At 52.2% G+C, this 17480-nt stretch overlaps 1 protein-coding gene across 7 annotated transcripts; it reads right to left on the minus strand.

The window, feature by feature from the left end:
* Positions 1-300: 300 nt before the first annotated feature.
* Positions 301-14760, minus strand: C13H20orf27 (chromosome 13 C20orf27 homolog). 7 transcript variants are annotated; one of them, XR_003514084.1, is made up of 6 exons: positions 13243-14760; positions 6942-7065; positions 6032-6148; positions 4630-4772; positions 2152-2235; positions 301-952 (listed from the first exon to the last, which is right to left on the minus strand). XR_003514084.1 is itself a non-coding variant. In XM_027559359.1 (6 exons), exons 2-6 carry the CDS (start codon positions 6048-6050, stop codon positions 852-854), a joined length of 525 nt encoding a protein of 174 aa, XP_027415160.1. In that variant the 5' UTR covers positions 6051-6148; positions 13243-14145; the 3' UTR covers positions 301-851. The 7 variants fall into 7 exon arrangements, 4 of the variants coding, with proteins under 4 accessions (XP_027415160.1, XP_027415161.1, XP_027415158.1 ...); XR_003514082.1 differs by lacking the exon at positions 6942-7065 and adding an exon at positions 1190-1312 and having other exon boundaries at positions 6032-6207; positions 13243-14145; XM_027559359.1 differs by lacking the exon at positions 6942-7065 and adding an exon at positions 1190-1312 and having other exon boundaries at positions 2152-2290; positions 13243-14145.
* Positions 14761-17480: the final 2720 nt, after the last annotated feature.

The following is a 17480-nucleotide window of genomic DNA, read 5'->3' on the forward strand; positions in this document are numbered from 1 at the left end:
GTGCATGGGGCTGGGAATTGATTAGAAAGGAGTGCTGCTGTCTCTGGTCAAGCCTCCCAAACTGAACACCCCATTCCACAAGACCTCTCTGTGACCTGGATGGAAGGCCCCTCCGCGTGCAGACTCTCATCTTGGCAGGCCTAAAATGCCACCACGTGCACATACCTTTTTGGGGGCTAGGTGCTATAATACCACAAAGTAACCCTGCTTCCAAAAAAAGTAAGTAGCCAAAACTGTTCCTTGGCCCATCTGCAAGGACTGGGCATTCTCAGGGCCCTGGAGAACAAAAACCCTGCTGGCTTCTAGTATCCACTGGAAGTTTTATTTCTTCAGGATTTTATCCCAACCAGTCATTTAAAAACAACACAGACCTAGGGGGTAGGGATTGGGAACTGCATCTCCCTCCTCCTCACCATGGACAAAAGTGGAAAAAACAGAGTAGACAAGAGAGGTGGCTAAAGCGAGACAGCAGCAGTAGTAATAGGGCAGCTCCACCACAGAGCCAGCTCCTTGCTCTCCTAGGCTCTGACTAGAGCCCTTATGGCTGGGGTGAGGGTGGGTACAACCCTCCCCTGGCCCTCCTCAGATGGCCTCCTTGGGGGCTCAATCCATTTCTTCCAGCAGGAGGCTGAGGCACACAGGAGAAAGTGGGAGAAGAGAACATTGGAGGGGCAGGGAGGTGGCACAAATGAGGTGAGAGGCATGGGCAAGGCTCTAGCGTAGAGGCCCGTGGACCCTCCACCTGCACACCCACCCTGGGGAAGGGGGAGGAAGCCGCACCGTCATGCAGCATCTGGGGGATGAGGCTGGGTTTAAGGCCGAGGGCCCCAAGGCAGGTGGTGCCGAGGGCCTCAGTCGAAGCCGCGCCAGTCACTATGTTCGGAGTCGTATTCTAGCTCAGCACCCACGCACCTGACGCCGTCTAGCAGCATGGGTGTGCCGTGGTGTCGGTCTGCAAGACAGGCAAGAAGTCAGTATGCCAGGGTGGACCCTAGCCCCACCTACTCCAAGGGGACTCCTCTACCTTCCCTCCCAGCTCTGCTAGAGGATGGGGAGAAAGGCACCCACCAAGGAGACTGGGAATGGGCCAAAACAAGGATCCCTTTTTCAGACTCAAGGAGGGTGGAAACTCCTTGTAGCCAAGCTGGTGCCTCCCTCCTCTAGCCAGACCTGGGCCTCAAGCTCTCACCCATGACGCGCGCCTGCACGATCACGCGCACGCAGGTGTCGGAGCCACCTTCACAGGCTAGCAGCATCTCCTCCTTGAGGACGCCCTCCTTGTGCGCTGAGTACTCACACTTGACGCTGTAACCTGCCCGGGGCGATCAGCACCTCTGTGGCCTCCTGCCCCCCAGCACTCACTGGTCCCCACCCACCACCAAGACCTCTAGAGGAGCAAGGATGGCCCAAACTCCCCTCCACCCCTGCCCCCAGGGCTGGGTACACAGGCTTCTGGAACTTGCCATTCTTCAATGAGCTCTACATGTAGGCCAGAAGTCAAAACTCATGCTTGCAAGAGGTGGGATTCCCCAAAATCACAGGCAGGGAGAGAGGGTGATGGGGGAGGGAGGGAGGAGCAGGGCAGGGACTGAGCAGATCAGGTGGCAAGAGGCAAAGACCTGAGGAGGCTTGCTCAACCCACTTAAGGGCAAAATTATGAAGTGGAAGTAGGGGGGACATGAAACTGAAGCTGGGGTTTCTGTAAATGGTGAAACTGATTCGCTAGCCTTTGGGAAGAGGGGTGCTGAAGGTGGCAGGGTATGGAAAAGCAACTTCAGGTCTGGTGGGGGCTGGGAGGCAGCTGCCCAAAGTTCCTGAGGTTCCAGTAGGTTTCCCCTGGCAAAGGAAGGGCTAGAGGCCCAGAGCAGTTCCTCAGTGGCTCCCACCATCCCCTTGAAGTAACCATCAGGCGGTGAGCAGACATAGGTCAATTGTGTGAGCCCATAGACTTCTGTCCAGGAGTGAGGGCTGGGGCATGGGACCTGCCATGTTGCCACACAGCAGGCCCATAAAGAGGCATCATGTCTCCTGGTTTCTGAGCTACCCATCAGCCCCTGATGGGGGAAGGAAGTACCCATGCTGTCACTCCTGCTCACACCCAGGCTCTGCTGGAGGAGGGCAAGCTTCCAGCACCCCAAGCAGGGGACGCACCTTCTGGGATGGGCATGACGCTGAGGAGCTTGAGGTGCAGGCTGGGGACAGGTGTCTCTCGGACGTCCTTGCTCAGCCTGTGCACTGGGGGTAGAGTGAAGGTAATTTCATACCTGTGCAGGATCTTCAGGAAGCCAACCTGCAGCAGGAGGGGTGGGGGATGGAGGCACCTTCACTTACAGTCTCCCCCAGGGTCCGCCCAGGTTGTACCACTGGTGATCCTGTGGGCCCTCCACTTGCTTCCTTGACAATCCCAGGGGATTCTGACTCCCTGCATCATTTTAGCTGGTTCACACCCCTGGCCTGGCAGCTCCAGGCCCTTTCTTCAAGGACCCCACCCCTATCACTTGTCCCATATCTGTCTCATGGGCCCTGAAGTTCCTTGGTGGCCCATTCTATAGATGATAAAATAGAAGCCAGGAAATGACTGGCTGAAGGCCACAGTGTGGTCAAGCTATAGTCCTCCCTGGACCTCTTGGCTACTCTTGCCACACAGCAAGGCACCAGCCACTGCCCACAGGGAAGGCTCAAAACCCCACTACACAGGCTATCCACCTGCCCCCACCACTATCAGCATGTGCCCAGGGACACTGGTCCTCTGGTCACTCATGGTGAGGCCACCAGGCAACATAGATAGCACAAGATGGAGGGTGGGTCAGAATCACAAAAACGGACACTAGACAAGCTTTGTCAGTCCAGGGCTGGCCCACAAGACTGGCACCAGTCATGGAACCTGGAATCCAGCCTGCCCTGCTGGCACCCAAACATGGATGCCTGCCCATTCAAAGGCTCACTGTGTCCAACAGCCCTGATTCACGGCCTGGGAAACTTCTGTTGTTCATACACACAGCTTTGCCATACTCAGAAACTCAGTCGTGTGACAGGTCACAGGCCAGGGTAGCTGTCGGGGCAGGTAGGCTGACCGGAGTGCCTGTCCAGGAGGGGCAATGTGCGTGCTGTATCCACAGCTCACAGGGCATGCGCTCTCCTGCTCAGTTTCAGGAAATGGATGGCCCTGTCTTTTGAGGGAGTATTTAGCCTTTCAGTGGGATCAGGATGATGTCACTGCATGATAAAGCTCAGTCCCTATGGCTCCCACACTCTGCTAAAAGAGGGCACACCTCTCAAGAGGGCTTTCTGGCTGTGCCTGCTAATCACTGGCTGTACCCTGTGATCCAGCTGCACCACTTGCAGTATTTCCCTGGAGAAATACTCAGATGTAAAAAAAACAAAACGCATCACTGCCCTATTTATAACAGTACAAAATAGAAACAACTGTAACACCAGGAACAGGGAACCAGCTAAATCAATGATGACAGATATAGTGGAATATCAGGCAGTTGTAAAATCTAATGGAAAATTATTTACTGAAACAAACAGGAGATGGATCACAACAGAAGCAACCAAAAAACAGTGTGTACGCTGGTATACCAGCTTTTCATTTTTGGAAAGAAAGCTAGAAAGGAAACTGGAATAACATCAAAATATTAACCATAGTTATTTCCAGATAGTATGATTGCAGATACTTTTAAATTTCTTTATAGTTTTCTCTATCTTCCAAATCTTCTCTACCATGGACATGAATAGATTTTGCAATGGGAGGCAGGGAGCTATTTTTGAAAGTTTGGGTTCATTCTGTTTGCTCCCTTGGGGAAACTGTCAGCTCTTGGAGAAAGAGCAAAGGTTTCAGACTTGGGCAGAAATGGCTATGACTCTGGGCCCCTCTGCAGGGTGGTCTCAATAGATCAGACGCCAACCACCATGCTCACCTCCATGCCTTCCGGGGCTCAACATGGGAGCCCTGGTATACTGTCCAACCTTAAGGCCTCACTCCCTGTTTCCCTCCAATCCATCCCCTCCAAAGAATTCTTCCTGCCTCTCCCAAATGGATGTGGGATCTAACAGTGTCCCAGCAGTTGGAGGAGCCAAGGGTGTACGAGGTATGGACACTAGAAGAGAAGGAGAAGGGAAAAACATGGAGGTGATAAATACTACTACAAAGAGCTTCAATCAGCCAGAGGTTTGGCAAAGCAGAGTAAAGTCACACTGTGTTATCAATATAATTAGCCTCACATACATACACCCTTCCATTTCCAGTTTTTTGGGGTGTCAATTGTGTCTACTTGAGAGAAGGAAAATCAAGGTGACCTGCCCAAGGTTACAGAGCCAAAAGAGGAGGCCCAGAACTGTACCCAGGCCTGTGACACCAAAGCCTGAACACCTGCCTTCCAACTGCAATGGCTGGGGTGATGCTGATGCTAACAAGCTCCACTCCCATTCAAGTAACATCATAAGTGCACTCATCTCATCACAGTCTCACGCTTCCCATTTTACAGATGGGGAAACCAAGGCCCAGGGAAGGACAAAGATGGAGCCAGCTTAGAGGAAATGGAATAGGCCCAGGAAGCTGGGCAGGGCCAGGGAGAAGGTAGAGGGAATAAGGTTGATGATTATAAGTGGGGGGAGGTATGCACATACCTTGACCAGAAAGCTGCTGTCGCTCTCCTGGGTGACCATGACCACAGAGTCATGCAGCTTCTCATCAAAGTGGACATGACTCTGGGAGCTTTCTGCATCATGGCTTGTTGCGAAGCGGATACTCCGGACTCTGGACTTGTTGCCTACAAAGAGAGTGGGAGAGAGCTCCAGGGGTGTTGCCTTCTCCTAGCCCCAGGAAACTACTCCACCGTGTCACTGCCCTGCCCCTGTGACTGCCCCTTCATATCAGTCAGCATCCTCTGCTGAGCTAGGCCACATCCTACTGGACAGTGGAGATCATAAGGCTTGAGACTCTCATCTGCCCTCCTGCTTAGTCCTCCCACAGAAAATGCACACCCTCAAAGAGGGTATGAGGGGATTTAGGGATTAGCTAATATGACCCTTCACTTAGAGGGAATGGGGCTGACAGGGAAGAGACAGTCCTGACCCTAACCAAATCCCAGGCAGTGCGGGACTCAGCCCCAGTGCTCAGGATACCCTGCCCTGTGCTCTCCTTCACATTTCCAAGCTCCCCATCTCTCAGGCCTTCTCTTCTAGGTCTGCCAGTCCTGAGGCCCTCTGCCTGCTCCTCCTGCTGACCCCCTTGAGAGGGGAAAAGGGCAGAGACAGGAATGGGCTTGGGCTTTATGGGACCTGCCTGGGGGTGGGAGAAACAGAGAGGGTCAAAAACTATACTCAGCCCTCCTAGAAGGGGCTGCAGCTTCCTCTAAACCTCACTACTGATCACTGGCAGGTGAGAAGAACCCAGGGGAGCTCCAGGACCCCTCCCAGAGAAACCTTTCCTTCCTCCGCTGAGCTCCTCACATGGCCCTTGGCTGTCCCTCACTGGGTCAGGTTTTCCAAGGCCAGGCAGGCAGGGAGTTAAGGCAGGCAGATTAGTAGGAGCTTGGTGAAGGCCTGAGCCAGTCCTTGCCTGGGTTTTTGCACACAATGAAGACTCAATGGAGGCCCAAGGGGTCAACCATTTCCCTGCTGAGTCCCTTGGATTTAACCCTAATGTCCTACCTCACCTAAAACCTTCTATGAGTCTTTCTGGACTCTGAATGAAACCCCAATTCCTTTCCACAACCTACTGTAGCCCTACCCACTTCCGAGCCTCCGTGCTCACACCAAGCCCCTTGTGCTACCAACCTCCACAGTGGAACAGGGAGGCTGGAACATGGGGCCACGAGGGCAGCACACCAAGGTTCCCTGCTAGCGCCTGGGCGTCCCCAGCACAAACACTGGTGTAATTACTGATGTAATATAATTCATACCTCACATTCAGACAGACAGACAGACAGACACACAGCCAACACAGATCCCACATGCAACAATACCCCTTCCCACCAGGGTGCACTATAAGACTCTACAAACCCCAGCAGACCAGGCAGGCACTCACCCTTGTTGGCTGCAGCCATGGACGCCCTCCCTGCCACAGGCTGACACACGCAGCTCCTGCCGGACACCACCAGTCACGCTCAGTAGCCTCCCATGCTCCAGGGACACCAGCAGGAGCCTGATGGGTGGGGAGTGCAGAGGGGAGGGCAAGGGTCAGGGCCACTGATGGGCCTGTGGCTGGTGGGAGAGCATAGGTTTCCCTTTAGGAAGGACCCAAACCCTTTCGGCTCTCAGTAGCCCAAGTGGTACCTGTGCCCCCTACTCCTCCACCCACTCCACATTTGCCAAGAGCCCTCACCTTTGCCTGACACACTACTGACCCACAGCCCGGCCAGCATGTACTGAGCTGCAGTTTCTGGGTGTCAAAGCACCAGCCCAGAACTCTAGTGCCCAGCAAACCTGAGGCTGGTGGGAAGAGGCAGCCAGCAAAGGAAGGGGACTTCACTGGCACTTTCCAGGGGCCAGTTCTGGCTCTGGTGACCCAAGAGTTGGCCCAGCCCAGACATACAGGTTGTACCATCATACATCCAGAGGTCATAGTATTCTTGCTGCACAAGTCAATCCAGGTTGGAATTAACAGTAGGCTTCGAGGGGGGCCTATATGCCCTGATGGCTCAGACGTTAAAGCATCTGCCTGCAATGCAGGAGACCTGGGTTCAATCCCTGGCTCCGGAAGATCCCCTGGAGAAGGAAATGGCAACCCACTCCAGTATTCTTGCCTGGAGAATCCCACGGACAGAGGAACCTGGTGGGCTACAGTCCACGGGGTCGCAAAGAGTCAGACACGACTGAGAGACTTTGCTATTCACTATATAATAAGACATGTTCTTAGAGCTTTCCCTCCTGGTGATCAAACAGGGCCATACACAGAACAGGCACCTATGAGAGGGTTGCCACCCATCAGAACTCACAGTTGAGACTTTGGCTTGATTGGCAGGCCTTCCAGTTCAGCTCCCCAAGGGCAGCCTAAGAGCAGAGGCAGTGGGAAGTACCCCCAGGAAGCCTGTGTAAGCAGCACAGCTCTGAAACACTGGGCTGGGACCATTTCAGCATCAGAGAGAATATTATGCAATTGATGTTAACAGATGGAACTATATAAAATCAGAGCATTCACAGTGATTATGAAAAAAGGAAGAAAGCAAAACAAATCCAAACCCTCATTTGTCACTACGGACAAGAGCAACACCCCAACTCTCTGCTCTGAAAACTGGCAATCTTACAGAGAACTACTTCAGTCTGTCTCTTGGTCTTTCTTGTGGCCAAACAGCCCTGGTGGTTAAAGGATAGCTCTTCCTTAACAAAGGAACGAATGAATGCTAAATAATTCTGCAACCCCCCAATAAACAAATGTTGGAAGCAACACCAATCAGTGGGTGCTAAACCAGGAAGGCGAGGATGCTCACAGACACACAAGTACCACTGACAGATGACCCAGGTCAAAGGGAATAAGTTTGCCATGGAGCAAAGTGACGTTAGCCAGTCTTGCACTAGTCAGTCTCCTCTCAGAATGGGACGTGGGGCCCAAGTATGCCTACTGATGTGAAGCGGCACCAAGTCACAGCACCGCTCACAGGGCAGTTCTGCCCCAAATGTCTAACCTGCGAGCAGAACCAATTAAAGGACTCCACAAAAAAGCAAGGGGACAAACCCAAAAGGCCAGATATTCTGCAAGACAAGTGACCTAATTTTAATAAAAGAGGGAAGTTGCTTTAGATAGGAGATGGGCCAACTACAGCCTGTCAGGCTGCCACTGTTTCCTGTTTTTTTTGTAAAGTTTTACTGGCACACAACCAAGTGCTCATTTGTTTACATGTTGTCTAAAATTGCTTTTATTTGTTTCTTTGTTTTGCTGTGCCCTCACGGCTTACAGGATCTTAATTCCCTGACCCAGGGATTAAAGCCTGGCAGTGAAAGTCCTAACCACTGGACTGCCACCTCAAATTGCTTTTCACTAAAGCAATCCCTGGTTCAGGAAGATCTTCTGGAGGAGAAAATGGTAACCAACCCCAGTATTTTTACTTGGAAAAAAACTCCACGGACAGAGGAGTCTGACAGGCTACAGTCCACAGGGTTGCAAAGACTCGGACATGACTGAGCATAAACATTAAAACTACTCTGAGTAGTTGCCACAGAGGCCACATAGCCTGCAAAGTCTAAAACATTTACTCTCTCACCCTTCACAGTAAAAGTTTGCCAACTGTTCTGCTAAATTAATACACAAAGAGACTAAGACGGCAGGATACTCAATGGGACAACTGACCTGGCTTTTCCCACCACGTCAATTTCAAGAAGAAAAATATATGTAGAAGGCCATTTCTCAGTTCAGTTCAGTTCAGTCGCTCAGTTGTGGGAAATAATTGGGAAATGTTAATAAACAGGACTGGATCTTAGACGACACTAAGAAATAAGAGTTGATCAGCTAGGTGAGATAATGGAATTAGATTATGTAGAGAAGTACGTCCTTATTTCCCCTGGAGGAGGAAATGGCAACCCACTCCAGTATTCTTGCCTGGAGAATGCCATGGACAAAGGAGCCTGGCAGGCTACAGTCCATAGGGTCGCAAAGCGTTGGACACAACGGACTGAGCACGCATGCACGCACGTGTCCTTATTTGTCAGAGATATACACTAAAGTAGAGATGAGTGATGTATGAATGACCTCTGCTGGTCCAGGGAATGAAGAAAAACCACTGAGTGGCCTCAGAGTTGGCACTGGGCCTGTGAAGGGCATGACCTCAAGGCCCCTCAGGTGCTGAGCTACCCTGGGAGCAGGCCTTACCTCCCTCCCCATTTCCCAATGCAAAAGCCCACCAAGACTCAAGCCCCACCTCAAAGGCAGGGCTAACAGCTTGGGTATGAGGAGCACCCCCGTTGGAAGCCTCAGGAGGTACAGGGAAGGGCAAAGCTAGAGTCTCAGGAATGCAGGAAGAGCCCCAGGCCAGCACTCTGGGTCAGTCCCAGAGAAGGGCAGCCCCTAAGGCTGTCTCCAGAAAGTCTGGCCCTTGGAGAGAGGCCTGCCCTACCTACCCACTCCAGCCACCCCCTGAAGCTGTGGACTCAGAGCCTGTGAAACACAGCCAAGAGCAAGGGGACCAGGCCTTCCCCCCACCTTGCACAGAGGCTGCTCTAGCCACTTCTCTACAGCCAGGGGAAAAATGACAAGATCCCCCCATTTCCCGAGCTTCCCAGGTGACTTGGCGGTAGAGAATCCGTCTGCAATGCAGGAGACATGGGAGATGTGGGTTCAACCCCTGGATCAGGAAGATCCTCTGGAGAAGGAAATGGCAACTCCTTTGAGTATTCCTGCCTGGGAAATCCCATGGACAGAGGAACTGGTGGGCTACAGCCATGGGGTCATAAAAGAGTTGGACATGACTTAGTGACTACACAACAACAATCATAATTTTGTGGCTTCTCAGGTGGCGCAGTGGTAAAGAATCCACCTGCCAATGCAGGAGACTCAGGAGATGCGGGTTTGATCCCTGGGTTGGGAAGATCCCCTGGAATAGGAAACAGCTATCCTTCCCAGGACACTTCCTGGGCAGCCTGGATGAAACAGTGGCTGGTGAGCAAAGGCTCCTAGGGCTTTTACATGCAGGGTCCTGTACCTGTCTTCCTCCCCTGTCCACTGCCTGTTGCCTGCCTGCCTGCCTTCACCCAGGCCATCTGCCTGGGATAATTCTGTTCTCCCATCCACATCTCAGCTTGGGGACCTTTTTCAAGGCAGCACAACCCATTCCCACCCCCTCCCATTCCAGGATAGGCCTGAAAATCTTCAAAAAGAATTCCCTTTCTCACTTCTGCAATCATTTACTATCTCTGTCTCCCACCTTACAAGAGCAGCGACTGTGCTTTTGCCAAACCCTGTATCCCCAGCACCCAGTCCAGCATCTGACAGGGAGCAGGTGTGTTAGGTTTATATTTGTTAATGAATGAATGACCAAACTAAACGGAGCCCAAGAATGGGCCTCAGTGGGCCCTTTAGGCAGACGTAGCACATCAGGGCCCAGAGGCACTTAGAAGAAGAGCTCCCCACCCTGCTCTTTTAGCAACCCCTGTGCTGGAAGGCATTCCCCTTCCCCCATCTCAGAGTGGTGCCTCCCATAGGGCATTGTCTAGCCTGGCCACAATCAGCTGTTACCTCCCCACTGCCACCACCAACCTTGAAATAGAAGGTCACTGAGGGCAGGACCTGTGTCTCTTGCACTGCCCAGAGCTCAGTATAGAGCAAGTACTCAGGCATTGCCTTGTAACCCTTGAGCACTGAGAACAGAGAATGAGAAAGCCCAGAGAAGGCTGGAAAAGCTCCTTTCCCAGCAGAAAGCCTCACTGGTCGCTGTCCCCTGTGAGCCAGAACCTGAGCTACACACAATTCTTCATTAGAATCGGGAGAAGAGGGCATCAGGCCTCTTCCTGCAGCAGCTGTGCCCAAAGAGAAACACCAGGCACCCTTGAAGCCCCAGGCCTCCTCTTGTGCCAGCCAAATCTTGATCGTGGCCCAAGCAGCTCAGCCCCCAAGAGGCAGCAGGGCCATGGTCAAGAGCATGGGCTCCAGAGCCCCAAAGACCTGGTTTAAATTCAGGCTGCATGGCAAAGTTACTTCATGCCTCAGTGCCTCAGTTTCCTTACCTGCAGCACAGGAATAAATAAGCAATGGCCTCTTCCTCAGTGGGTCTGGTGCAGCTGTTGCCTGAAGCTCTGTGACAGCACTCCCCACTCTGCCCCCACCTTTGTAGAACAAATCCCCCAAAGGACTGCTTTCTGAAGCAACAGCAATTTCAGCATCAAAGAAGGACTTCAATCCAGTCAGGAATGGCCCTCAGGGCAGGCCCTCTAGCCTTCTCAGAAAACAGCTCAAGGGTTGAGGGGCCTCCCTCTCCCTTCTATCATCCTGCCTTCCTCCTCCCCCACTCCCAGGCCAGCAAGTTCTCCAGGCATGCCAGAGAGCAGACTGTTGGGAGCTCACTGTCCACCTCCCTCAACCAGAAAGGCATATAAAGAAAATGTGAAGAATATATATCCTGGGAAATGCCCCCATTCCAGCAAAAAAAAAAAGACACCCCCTCTTTAAATCAGCTGTCAGAGGTGGTACCACGGAGAGTCATGGGATGGGGAGGGTTGGGAAGCTGGAATAAGGGCCTTGGGGGACTTCTTCAGCTCTCAGTTACTCTCTCAGGGAAACTGTCAGAACCTTCTCTCTGGTAAACAGAGAGCTCCCAGCTCAGGTCCCTCTCAGCTTTAGAGAGAAAAGCTGCTTCAAGATTATCCTACCCAAGATAGGGTTCAGCCAGGCCCACGGGTGCCTCTGGCATAGGGAACAGAAACAAGGAAATGGCAGCTGGGCAGAGAGACAGTTAACACAGAAACTCAGAGTTCTCAGCCCCCTAGAGTCCCGCTGTGCACACAGGGTGCTAGCTGCTCCTCCAGACTGTCCCATACTTGGTGCCCAAGGCTGGAGAAGGGGCCAAAGACAGTCTGTCCATGGCAAAGTAGAGCTCCAGGACCTGCCACACTCTTGCCCTATATCCCACAGCTGCATGCTAACAGCACCTCTCTGCAGCCCGCAAGTCCCAGGCATCACAGGACCAGCCCCAGCTTGTCCTCTGCTTTGTGGTTAGGGACATGCTTCTTGGGGCCTTGTTTCTCATTGATTCTTCAATTCCCATTCTCAACCTGTTCAAGTATTTTCTGAGCCAGGAACTGTACAATCTCCTACCCTCCCTACCCCAACTCTGGGCTCAGTCCTGGCTTAAGCACTCAATCCCACAGAAGCTGTTCCTCAAAGCTCAAGCATGGGGCTTCCCTGGTGGCTCAGTGGTAAAGAATCTGCCTGCCAATGCAGGAGACACAGGTTTAATTCCTGGTCAAGGAAGATCCCACTTGTTGAGGAGCAACTGGGAGGCACAACTACTGAGCCCACGCTCTATAGAGCCCGAAAGCAGCAACTACTGAGCCTTCGTGCTACAACTACTAAAGCCAATGTGCCTAGAGCCTGTGCTCTGCAACAAGAGAGCAGCCCCAGCTCACTGGGGCCTGCATACCTAGAACAGGCCTGGAAAAGCAAGGCTGGAGGTCAGGAGTGGTTGCGACAGTTTTACAGCAACTCAGTATAGATATGACTACGTTTCCTCCTTCCTCCAGCAGGCCAAAGTTGCAAGGGTAAGTATGGGTGTTCTCTCTCAAAAATGGGTGGAGCAGGGCTGAACTGAGGAAAGGACCCCCACCATCTCACATCCTCTTGTCTCCACCAAGAAATGCTGCCTTTCTCTCCCCAGCATCTCCTCCCCACAATCCCTCTAGCCTGAGGGTGCTCAGACACCTCTAGCCTCCAGACTGACTGCCCGACCCAGGCGAGGCCAGGTCCAGGGGGCAACAGCTGCCTCTGACCTGCTTCAGCTCCCTGGGCAGAGAAACGCCTTACCCACACTTCCCAAAGCCAAGATTCAAGAGGAAAAACAACTGAATGTCTCCCTTCTCAGTCCACCAGGATCCCTGCTCACTAAAAGAAACACTGGTCCAGAGCCTAAACAAAGACCTCCTGCTCTATGACAACGGGGTGGTAATCGCCAAGCTCCAAGAGACATCAGGGGCCTGGGTATATGAATCTGTATCCTCTCCACCCTCCATCCCCATCCTATCCTCATCTTCTAAGGGGACAAAAGCGTCTGGACGCCGCCCCGACCCCACCCACCCCAATCACACCCCTCACGGGCTGCGAAGCGGTGGCTCCGTCCCTCAGAGATAATCCTCTCTGTCCCACCATCACCTCTACTGACGCAGTAGTTTCGCGAGCCCATACTCCCCAACATCACTGCTCTCCTCCCTGAAGTGCCGAGCCACGCGAGGTCAGAGCGAGACTACTCGTCCAAGGTCACCAGCGAGGCGATGACAATGGGGGAAAGGGGGTGCTGGGAGTTGCTGACGGAGCTGACCCCTAGGCCCCCACCCTCACAATGTCACTCATACCCTCGACAGCGCCCCGCGGAAAACACTTCAACTCTACCACCTAACGGTCACCTGCGGCCCTGTGACCTAATACCTCCCCAGCTCGGGTGCCAAGGAGCCCTCCCTGGCCCGGACCCGACAGCGGAGCCCTCCAGCTCCAGCCGGAGGGGTCCCAGTCACCGACTACCTAGAACAGTGGTTCGATTGGGAGGGGATCTCTGTGAGGGGGATGAAACTAGGAGGTGGCATAAGGAAGAGCAGTCTCACCGTGCGGGGAGCACCCTGAGGCCGCGACGGTCAGGGACGACCGCAGCGGCGGCAGTGGCTGAGGCGGCAGCTCTGGAGACCGCGGCAGCAGCCGGGGCCCAACGCCGAACATGAGAGAGCCCCGCGCCGCCGCCGCCCGCCGCCGGGGCACGCCCCTTCCCCCGCCCATTGGTCGACGGGGGGGTGGGGTGGGGCGAGGGTGCTTCGGACCAATAAGCGGGCGCCAGAGAACCGCCAACGGGCGATGCGCCTCTGCGTCAGGAGGCCCTGCGGCTGCGCTGTAAGAGTCCCCGCCCCAGGGCCTGAGAAGTTCTCGCGATGAAGTTAGCCCTCGAGCTCGCTGTAGCCAATAAACCGGAATCGCTCAGAAGCCAGAGAAGGAAGAAGCAACTTTGAATGGGCTCAACGCGCGTCCACTCTCAGCGCTGGGGTTTGCACTTTCCATATCTTCGCCCAATTTGGAAGGGGCGTCCCTCGGGTTCTGCCCCCTGGAGCGGCCGTAAGGTGGGGCTCAGAGCTAGGTGGGGCACCTGAAGGTTGCCTTTTCCCCTAGGCTTCCTAGTCCGCCTGGCCGTTGATACGGGTATCGCTACGTCCTGTCCTGGAGCGGAAGAACCCTCCATTCTGGCTCTGCGATCTCTGGTTTCGGCATCTTCCTCTTCCGTTTCATCTCCCTGCCTCGGAGGAAATGCCCCCTTGAGGATCTGAGAGACATCCTGGGCGCCTGGCTGGCCCTGAAATGCATCAGAACAAAGAAGGCCCCACGGGGTGGAGGTTGGGAGAACCTCTGCAGGCGCCTCCGGGGACCACAGCCTCTGCTGTCTCTATGGAGGCAGTCGCAATGTCAGAAGGATCCGCCTAGCTCTGCGTCCCAGGGTGCGCACCTGCACAGAGCCTTCGGAGCAAAAACGTAGCCCTCGGATCTTTAAGGGTTCTAGCCACTGCTCCACCTACAGGTCCTTGAACAAACAACACCCCCCTCCCCATTTCGGTGGCTGGAACAGGGTCCCTAAAGTACCCGAGGGGATTGAACCCTTCTAACAACATAACTAGGAGAGATGGTATGGGCGGCTGAAGGCCAGCTTTTCAGAAAGACCGCGGTCACTGCCTCTGGGGAGCCTCCAAGGCTCCTACCCTCTGCTGGATCCCTGTGACCCCTAATCTTCTGGTCTCTGGTTAACACACTGTTGACAGGTCTTCCTGAGCTATCGTTTACAGTGAATCCTACCCTGCTCCAAACCGCTCTGTGCTCCGGGAGTGTCCAGAAAAACCTCAAACTTCTTAGCATCATTTTGGGTGAAACGTGAACACTCTGGTGTTTGAGATGACCGATCATCGGGAGATTTCCACTGATCTCAGCCCATTCACTCTTGCCAGATGCTTTCTCTTTACCCAACCCCACCAGTCCACGTGCCCCACTTGTCCCTTCATCAGTTGCAGTCCTGTGTCTATTCAAGGTGGCAGACGATGTGCCCAGAGTAAGCTATAGATGTATTTTGTTTAGTCCATATGGGTTTTAAAAAAATTCTAATTCAGACTTCCCTGGTAGTCCAGTGGTTAAGAACCCACCTGCCAATGCAGCGGACACAGTTCGATTCCTGGTCTGGGAAGATTCCACATGCCTCAAGGCACCTGAGCCTGGGCCACAACTACTGAGCTTGGGTGCTGCAACTTCTGAAGCCCCCACACCTAGAGTCCGTGCTGCTCCGCAACAACAGAAGCCACTACAGTGAGAAACCCTTGCACCACTAGTAGCCCCTGCTCAAGGCAACTAAAAGCCTACACACAGCAGGGAAGACCCAATGCAGCCAGACATTAATTAATTAAAAAAAACTAAACTCTTGAAAAAAAAGTTTCTTCCTCCTTCTCTGCTTCCTCTTATTGATTGAACAACATGGATTCAATTCTAGCCTGGCACCAAAGGCTGACACCCCAATTTACCATAGTCCTCACCAGTCCTTATTTTCTGACATTTATTTTACCTCTGGGTCTATGCAGACATCTGAATTTATGATCCCCTCCTTATACTACCTTCCCTCCTCTCATAGGCAAAACTACCCTCCCTTCAAGACCAGGTTAAGGCCTTCCTCTTTTATATTTTTCTAGTCAACTTCTCAAAATCATCCCTGGTATGGACTCTTTCAGACATACAGACTAACAACTAACTGTATTATTTCTTTTCTTTTCTTTCTTTTGGGACTTTTAATTGTCCCCTCCTTTCAACAACTATTTACTAAGTGTAGGTGATGAGCAAGTTACTGTGCAAGGCTCTGGAATTAAAGGCACTTACAGTTTAGGGTGGGAGATAAAAGACAAAAAGAACTGTGATCTCCTGTCCCTGCCAAACATTCCTCCCATTCCCAGGCACTGGGCAGTCTGGCTAACTGGCCAGTTGGGAGGACCTGCAGTACAGAGCTTTCCATGCCTGGGGATATTATAGGCTCCCAGGGAAGGCCCCAAAGCCACGGTGCAAGTGCAGATGGTTCCAGAAAGCCTCCAGGAGGAAATGAGACTCTTCATGCCAGGAAGAAGTCAGGGTAGAAGGTACCCAACTGCCCCCCCTCAAAGTCCAACAGCCTGTGTACCAAGAATAGGGTGAGCCAGCAAGGGAGGATTTATGAGCAACTCCAGGTTAGGAGAACAGATTGAGCATATGTAAAGCATCCACTCCAGCTTCAAACACATGGTTTTCTGGACTCCATTATTATTATTATTTTTTCCTTTTTCTTCTTTTTTTGGCTGTACAGCCCAGCTTGTGGGATCTTGGTTCCCCCAAGCAGGGGCTGAAGATGCACCCTTTCAGTGAAAACCTGGAGTCCTAACCACGGGGCTGCCAGGGAGTTCCCTGGACTTCATTCTTTTTAATAAAAATTAAACAATTATAACCTCATTGGAAAACTGCTTGGCAGTATCTAATAGAGCTGATAAATGCCAACCCTGTGACCCAGCAATTCCACTCTTAGTTACACATCAAAAGACATGTATGCAAATCTTTGTGGCAGCATCATTTGTAATAGCCCCCAACTGGAAACCACCCAGGTGTCCATCAACAATAGAATAAATCTGCTTTCTCTCAGAAATAACACTATTCTAGACTTTATCCTTTCATTGTTTCTTCATCTTCATGGTCACAAGCTTCTAAATAGCTCCATTATCTCTGCCTCTTGATTTTCACACCTGTGTACCTCTCCCCTTGAAAGTGGGCAGGACTTAATGAATTATTTATTTATTTTGCCACCTCGGATCTTAGCTGCAGGCAACAGGATCTTTGTTGCAGAGTACGGGCTCTCTAGTTGTGGCACCCAGGCTTAGTTGCTCCGCAGCATGTGGGCTCCTTCCCTGACCAGGGATTGAACCTGAGTTCCGTGCATTGCAAAGTGGATTCTTAACCACTGGACCACCAGGGAAGTCCCTGTCTAATGACTTTTAATAAATGGAATACCACAAATGTGATGGACGTCACTTCTGCAATTACATTAGATAAGATTATAACTTCCATCTTGCTAATAGACTCCATTAACTCCCTTGCTGGCTTTGAAGTAAGCTATCATACTGGAGATGGTCACGTGGCAAGGAAATGAGGGCAGCCACCAGTCAATAGCCAGCAAAAAACAAACCCTCAGTCCTTCAGCCCACAAAGAACTTAACTGTCAACAACCAAGTGAACTCAGAAGTCAATCTTTCCCCAGTTTTCAGACGAGACCATAGCTCTGGCCAATACTTTGACCACAGCCTTGTGAGAAACCCCGAACCAGAGGATCTAACTAAGCCATGCCTGGACTCTTCACTCACAGAAAATATGAGGTAATAAATATGTGCTGTTCAAGTCACTAAGTTTGTAATAGAGAATTAATAGGAGTTCTTTTCAGTTCTGCTATTACAAGGAGTGTTGCTATGAACATCGCAGTACATGTGTCACAAAACACAGGAACTTAAGTTTACCCTGGATATGCTGAATATGTTGGAGAAGACTCTTGAGAGTCCCTTGGACTGCAAGAAGATCAAACCAGTCAATCCTAAAGGAAATCAACCCTGAATATTCATTGGGAAGACTGATGCTGAAGCTGAAGCTCCAATACTTTGGCTATTGGAAGAACTGACTCACTGGAAAAGACCCTGATGCTGGGAAAGATTGAAGGCAGGAGGAAAAGGGGATGACAGAGGATGAGAGGTTGGATGGCATCACCGACTTGATGGACATGAGTTTGAGCAAGCTCCAGGAGTAATGGATGGACAGG

The sequence above is a fragment of the Bos indicus x Bos taurus genome, chromosome 13, assembly GCF_003369695.1.
Source record: "Bos indicus x Bos taurus breed Angus x Brahman F1 hybrid chromosome 13, Bos_hybrid_MaternalHap_v2.0, whole genome shotgun sequence".
Taxonomy (NCBI): domain Eukaryota; kingdom Metazoa; phylum Chordata; class Mammalia; order Artiodactyla; family Bovidae; genus Bos; species Bos indicus x Bos taurus.